General features: G+C 41.8%; 1 protein-coding gene across 1 annotated transcript; it reads right to left on the bottom strand.

Moving 5' to 3' along the window:
- Nucleotides 1-1,628: 1,628 nt before the first annotated feature.
- On the bottom strand, nucleotides 1,629-4,022 carry LOC136845492 (probable WRKY transcription factor protein 1). The gene has a single exon (XM_067115668.1). The coding sequence runs from the start codon at nucleotides 4,020-4,022 to the stop codon at nucleotides 1,629-1,631; it is 2,394 nt and encodes a 797-aa protein (XP_066971769.1).
- Between the last annotated feature and the right edge of the window lie 3,660 nt (nucleotides 4,023-7,682).

A 7,682-nucleotide genomic window follows, 5' to 3' on the forward strand; every position in this document is an offset into this window, starting at 1 on the left:
TTCGAAATGAAATAATGAAAATACAATTTCTTTGGGGCGATATAAGCGCAAATTCTGAAAAGAATTGAGATATATAGTGTACAATATTTGGGGAAATAAGAAAGTTATTTTATTACCATAATTGCAGCTTAGGAGGACCTGCAATATGAATTATGATTATGGATAATTGGAAAATGCAGAGAGTAAATATATATGCCTTCAGCCTAACTTATCAGCGTAACTTATACTGCATCCCCTGAGCGCTTATCATGTCAAAACACAGGAACATCAAAAACGAGGCATCTTAATTCATATCGGCAAATGACGTAAACAAAAAAGCGAGCTGTTGAAAGGCTTGGATTTCGCGATGAAAAATCCGTCTGCCATCCCGAGTATTGACGCTTTCGTGACACTAAGCGACGGCCGCCGAATATCCTGAGCCAAGTCGCGTTTTATATCCCATTGGAAAAACGTGTCAAACACTTTTTACCTTACGCTGCGCGTTGTTACTTTTAAGGTCATGAAATTCCCCGATTTAGTTCATGCGTGGAATTCCACTGGGGTCGGTGGTGCTCCATAAAGACCTTAAAGGTTGATGTACACCATGATTTCAAGATCATTTGCATATGCATGTAAATACTGTACGTATGAACACATAACCACACGACCGTACATAAAGAATGCAATATATATATATATATATATATATATATATATATATATATATATATATATATATATATATATATATATATATATATATATATAATATATATATATATATATATATATATATATATATATATATATATATATATATATATATATATATATATATATATATATATATATATATATATATATATATATATATATGTATATATATATATATATATATATATATATATATATATATATATATATATATATATATATATATATATATATATATATATCATCATCATCATCATTATCGCCCGCAAAACTGCGTGACGAAACGTGTTTCTGTGAAACTCCGGCATAGAACTGTCATTTAAATATGTCACAGACATCCAACTCTCCACCTGTCCGGAGGAACCAACCAGACGCTTCACGAACTATTCTCCCCGGGGCGAGGCACGCGACATGTCCAAGCCACCTGTATCTCTCTATCATAATTTACATTATGGTATCATTTCTCACTCTATCTAGCCAACTGACTAATAATATTCTTTTTAAATCTTCATTCTAAAATTGGCAATTCCTTTCAGATATAGTTTCATTATCATGAGAATTACGTTCGTATAGCAATACAGATGATACTAGAATAATGTATAATCTTACTTTCTAGTGAAATTGAAGTCTGCTCGATTTCCAAATCTTTTGCACCTACCCTTGTTTATGTCTTTTTCATTCTTCCACGAAATTCCAACTCAAGAAAATCATCAACTGGATACTGTCAGGTTAAATGGTTGTTTTGTTGGAACAATCTTATTCCGACTGTTCCCGTGTGTTGATTGTTTCACCTGTTCTCTTGGTTTTGTTTGTTTGTTTGTTTGTTTTATTTAGATGAGTTGACGTCCGTCGGACGGTGTCTGACTTAGCAAGTAGCTAGAGGAGAGTCAGTATGGGAATAGCGTAGAGTCAGTATCAGGATGTTGAGGACCACTTCATCCCTGTTGGCAGCGTTTGTCTGTTTCGACAACTCGCCTGAGTTCATCTGTGTGGTTGGCCTCGTCCTGTTGGCATTGTTTGTCTGTTTCGACAACTCGCCTGAGTTCGTCTGTGTGGTTGGCCTCGTCCTGTTGGCATTGTTTGTCTGTTTCGACAACTCGCCTGGAGTTCGTCTGTGTGGTTGGCCTCGTCCTGTTGGCATTGTTTGTTTCTGTTTCGTGATTGGCCTCGTCCTGTTGGCATTGTTTGTCTGTTTTGTTCGTCTGTGTGGTTGGCCTCGTCCTGTTGGCATTGTTTGTCTGTTTCGACAACTCGCCTGAGTTCGTCTGTGTGGTTGGCCTCGTCCTGTTGGCATTGTTTGTCTGTTTCGACAACTCGCCTGAGTTCGTCTGTGTGGTTGGCCTCGTCCCTGTTGGCATTGTTTGTCTGTTTCGACAACTCGCCTGGAGTTCGTCTGTGTGGTTGGCCTCGTCCTGTTGGCATTGTTTGTCTGTTTCGACAACTCGCCTGAGTTCGTCTGTGTGGGTTGGCCTCGTCCCTGTTGGCATTGTTTGTCTGACAACTTCGCCTGAGTTCGTCTGTGTGGTTGGCCTCGTCCCTGTTGGCATTGTTTGTCTGTTTCGACAACTCGCCTGGAGTTCGTCTGTGTGGTTGGCCTCGTCCTGTTGGCATTGTTTGTCTGTTTCGACAACTCGCCTGAGTTCGTCTGTGTGGTTGGCCTCGTCCTGTTGGCATTGTTTGTCTGTTTTTGACAACTCGCCTGAGTTCGTCTGTGTGGTTGGCCTCGTCCTGTTGGCATTGTTTGTCTGTTTCGACAACTCGCCTGAGTTCGTCTGTGTGGTTGGCCTCGTCCCTGTTGGCATTGTTTGTCTGTTTCGACAACTCGCCTGAGTTCGTCTGTGTGGTTGGCCTCGTCCTGTTGGCATTGTTTGTCTGTTTCGACAACTCGCCTGAGTTCGTCTGTGTGGTTGGCCTCGTCCTGTTGGCATTGTTTGTCTGTTTCGACAACTCGCCTGAGTTCGTCTGTGTGGTTGGCCTGTCCCTGTTGGCATTGTTTGTCTGTTTCGACAACTCGCCTGAGTTCGTCTGTGTGGTTGGCCTCGTCCTGTTGGCATTGTTTGTCTGTTTCGACAACTCGCCTGAGTTCGTCTGTGTGGTTGGCCTCGTCCCTGTTGGCATTGTTTGTCTGTTTCGACAACTCGCCTGAGTTCGTCTGTGTGGTTGGCCTCGTCCTGTTGGCATTGTTTGTCTGTTTCGACAACTCGCCTGAGTTCGTCTGTGTGGTTGGCCTCGTCCTGTTGGCATTGTTTATCTGTTTCGACAACTCGCCTGAGTTCGTCTGTGTGGTGGCCTGTCCCTGTTGGCATTGTTTGTCTGTTTCGACAACTCTCCTGAGTTCGTCTGTGTGGTTGGCCTCGTCCTGTTGGCATTGTTTGTCTGTTTCGACAACTCGCCTGAGTTCGTCTGTGTGGTTGGCCTCGTCCCTGTTGGCATTGTTTGTCTGTTTCGACAACTCGCCTGAGTTTGTCTGTGTGGTTGGCCTCGTCCTGTTGGCATTGTTTGTCTGTTTCGACAACTCGCCTGAGTTCGTCTGTGTGGTTGGCCTCGTCCCTGTTGGCATTGTTTGTCTGTTTCGACAACTCGCCTGAGTTCGTCTGTGTGGTTGGCCTCGTCCCTGTTGGCATTGTTTGTCTGTTTCGACAACTCGCCTGAGTTCGTCTGTGTGGTTGGCCTCGTCCTGTTGGCATTGTTTGTCTGTTTCGACAACTCGCCTGGAGTTCATCTGTGTGGTTGGCCTCGTCCCTGTTGGCATTGTTTGTCTGTTTCGACAACTCGCCTGAGTTCGTCTGTGTGGTTGGCCTCGTCCCTGTTGGCATTGTTTGTCTGTTTCGACAACTCGCCTGAGTTCGTCTGTGTGTGTTGGCCTCGTCCCTGTTGGCATTGTTTGTCTGTTTTCGACAACTCGCCTGAGTTCGTCTGTGTGGTTGGCCTCGTCCTGTTGGCATTGTTTGTCTGTTTCGACAACTCGCCTGAGTTCGTCTGTGGTTGGCCTCGTCCCTGTTGGCATTGTTTGTCTGTTTCGACAACTCGCCTGAGAGTTCGTCATTGTTTGTGGTTGGCCTCGTCCTGTTGGCATTGTTTGTCTGTTTCGACAACTCGCCTGAGTTCGTCTGTGTGGTTGGCCTCGTCCTGTTGGCATTGTTTGTCTGTTTCGACAACTCGCCTGAGTTCGTCTGTGTGTTGGCCTCGTCCCTGTTGGCATTGTTTGTCTGTTTCGACAACTCGCCTGAGTTCGTCTGTGTGGTTGGCCTCGTCCTGTTGGCATTGTTTGTCTGTTTCGACAACTCGCCTGAGTTCGTCTGTGTGGTTGGCCTCGTCCCTGTTGGCATTGTTTGTCTGTTTCGACAACTCGCCTGAGTTCATCTGTGTGGTTGGCCTCGTCCCTGTTGGCAGTGTTCGTCTGTTTCGACAGCTAGCCTGAGTTCGCTTGTGTGCGACCTTGTCCTTGGGCGCGACCTCGTCCTTGTGTATGGCCTCGTCGTCTGTCTGTACGACCTCATCTGTGGTTACGACGTTACGACCTCAACATCTGTGTGCACGACCTCGTCCTTGGGAGTGACCCAGTCTGTGTATTGCAGACTTGTCTGTGTCGGCAGAACACCTGGGTTGATAGAGTCGACCGTTTTTGCAGTACTATCTGTTTTGGTGGCGTGCCTGTATTATTATCGTGGTTTAACTTGTGGTTTTATTTGTTAGCCCTGTTGTGGTCGTATGTGTTTAATCCTGTTGTGGTTATTTCTTGTTGTTGGGATCAGTGTAATTATTCCAACCAAAATATTGCAATAGTGAGTGTCTTACTGCTTGTTAAGTATAATTGTATAATGTATACTTTTTGGTTATATTTCATTAACTTTTCAGTGCGAGGGCTTAAACAGCAATAATATATGTAATTGTTTGCCATGTAATGTTTGTTTTGGACAGGTTGTTTCTGCTGTTGCTTTGGCTTTATCTGTGAATTCAGATTTAATGATTGAGGTCATAGGTTTTACATATTTTTACTGACTCCATTTAAATGTGCAGCTCGTGTTATTTGATCATTTATGTACCGATTCTATTTTGTGCGTTTAAGCTTGCATCATTAGTGTTGTTATTCATGTAATACCTTATTTGGACTTATTGCTTTCAGATTTAATGTTTTGAATTATTTTTGAATTATTTTTACTGACTCTCTTAAATGTAACGCTTGTGCTGTTAATGGTCACTCATGATGTTTATTTGATTTCTGTCCTTTTAAAGTAACTTGATTACGCTGCTGATGATTTGTTTTTGTAATAGTTTAAAGTACTGACTCATTTTGTATTGTTTTTTTATTTGCTACTGACTCATTTGTATAAATGTATATGACTCGTCTCTACTGATTTGCTACTGACGCATCCGTTTAAATGTAAATGCTGTAATTTTGTTGTGAATAAACTAGTTTTAAGGCCACCTTTGGTATCGATTTGCTCCTTCCTCCTTTGTCTGCCTCAATTACTGTCAGAATTTCTCAGTCCCGATTTATTATTTTTAAGAAGTTGTAGAACCAAAAAATGGTTCATGACAATATCACTGTTCCTAAATATCTTTCTCCATCTAATGTTATTTCGTCACTGTGAATGCCGTCTTCATTATTTATGATTTTCGATGTATTTTGAGTTCCACTGCTCAAGATAATGCTTCTTTCCATTAAGCAAGAGTTATAAATCTTGTGCTTTGCACATACAGTGGTTGTACAGGGGTAGATAAAAGGCGTAGGGCCAGGAGGGACAGTATTTGTGGTGTAAGGAAGATTTTCTGGATGGTAGAAAGCAGGAAGCAGTAGATGAGCAGTATGCAATTTTCCATAATCGTGTCATAAGGTTAATGCGAAGTGTCTGGGAAGGAGAGTAGTAAGAGAATAAAAACCGTTACTGGTGGAATGAGGACCCTGAATTCAACAGGAATATGACAATCAATTGAAAACATTTTGACTATTTTGTACTCTATAACTAAAAATGAAAATAAATGAATATATAACATCCAAGGAAATAATCATGGCAAATGTGCTTAAATATACCTTGACGTATGGTATTTCAAGCTCTTAGCAGAGTCAAGATAGAAGACAATGGATAAGAGATAAGAGGACAGGGTATGAGAACATTAGTTATTTGGTTACCACATGAGTAAGGCAACTATGGGGCATTAGTATACCTTAGTTTTGCAGACCACTTGATTAACAGCTCTTAGGGCTGTTGAAGGATTAGACTTATTTTACGTGCTAAGAACCAAATGGTTACTTAGCAACGGGACCACCTATTATTGGAATCGAACCACATTAGGGCGAGAAATGGATTCCTCTAACTCTTCATCAGCCGACCGCTGGGGTGAACTCCAGCCCATCGAGTAATTAACGAGCCACAAAGGGCTTACTATGGGGCAAATGGACAACACGCATTATAATTAAAAAAATGCAAGTCTATTAAAAATAAAAAATGACGAAAGGGAAGAGACGCTATGAGCCTCCAAACAACCCAACAACTCTTAATGACCATAACGATGGTCTTGTGGAAGCATCTGATTACACCTTTCTCCTGTCACATATTTTCATACTTTTGCACCCAACTATTCCCGTCAATATATCCAGCCAACATTATCCTCCACAGTCATCATCCATTCCTAGGTCCTCCCGTTTCAATGCAACTCCTTCATAAGGCGTGTGCCCGTAAACGTTATAGCTTCTGCCAGCTGGTGACTTTTGCAACACTCAAAATATCGAACATGCGCTTGTTTTCAAGTCATAATAACATACAAGACCAATCAACTGTCTAATGATGCACTGTCGCCATTTAGAAGTTCTTACATTAAAAAATATTAGAAATTACTCAATTATGAATTCGACATTTACGTTAACAGATATATGGAATACTAATGAATATATCAAAACTGGTATTAATTCATAAGTTGTTCACATCATAAAATGGTTTTAATGTTTTACGATCTTAACTCCGACTAGCTATTCTGGGATAAATAGTCTTAAGGCCAAGGGATAAAGTGAGGAAAATTGAGCACTTGATTTGAATTCTGTGACCTGAATTGTAATGAGCATAAGAGAGGCCATCGTCAGGCTTCAAGAGGGAAAGAGAGGAACGAGAATAAGCTACGAAGTGTAAGAGATGGAATTGGAGGAGCTTACTTAATCTCATCGTACAACAACTCCAAGCGTTTTTTTTTCATCTCTTTCTTTATTTGGCTTCCGTACAAATACATGAGATCAACGAACAGAGAAACTCAAGAAGAGCGTTATTTCCATGGAAGCCTCATCTACGGCCTGACCTTAAGCCATGCAGAAGAGAAACTTTAGCCTTAACCTTGAAGGTGAAGTCGGCGCTAATTACCGGAATGAAGGCACCTCGTTTGCATGCAGTGGCCAGTTTTGGCGCCGTGGCTAATTGGGGTTTGCCTCTTCCTTCTCTTTGCCTCCACCGGCTTTGTTTCTTCGATAACGACGTCGTCATTTTCTCTTAATGACGGGAATTGGATTTCGTGCAGTTTATATATTATTTGCGCGAAAGAGTTACAGCCATCATAACAGTTTGATTTCCAAATGAGAGAATTATTTCAGTGCTGCCGTGAACTCTAATTATCACCCGTGATGGTTCAGAATTACTGTATCAGAGGAACAGCTTTGCGCTTAAAGACTAATAATTTCCTAGTAATAAGAACCGTGTTAAGAGCTCAGTCACCTGTGGAAATATGAATACTGAATGGCTGGTTTATTATTATCGTTGAATGGCTGTTTTAGTTCATCATTCTGAGCAAATGTACCTAAACCGTTACAACGCAGGGTCGATGAGACCTATCGTCAAAAACGGCGAGATTGTAACAGGGGGTCGACACGGAAAGTCCTCGCATGATGGACATTCTGCTATCACCCCGTTCAAGCTGGGAAACCCTTAAACTCACACTTAAATAGGAGCCAATGGTGAGAGGCTAGCCCCCGGGTTGGAAGATAAAATGTCTGCATGAGGTCT

Source organism: Macrobrachium rosenbergii, chromosome 14 (assembly GCF_040412425.1).
Source record: "Macrobrachium rosenbergii isolate ZJJX-2024 chromosome 14, ASM4041242v1, whole genome shotgun sequence".
NCBI lineage: Eukaryota > Metazoa > Arthropoda > Malacostraca > Decapoda > Palaemonidae > Macrobrachium > Macrobrachium rosenbergii.

What these genes read in the sequence shown, in the direction of transcription:
- LOC136845492 (XM_067115668.1), bottom strand. Translation starts at nt 4,022, where the DNA reads ATGCCAACAGGGACGAGGCCAACCACACAGACGAACTCAGGCGAGTTG.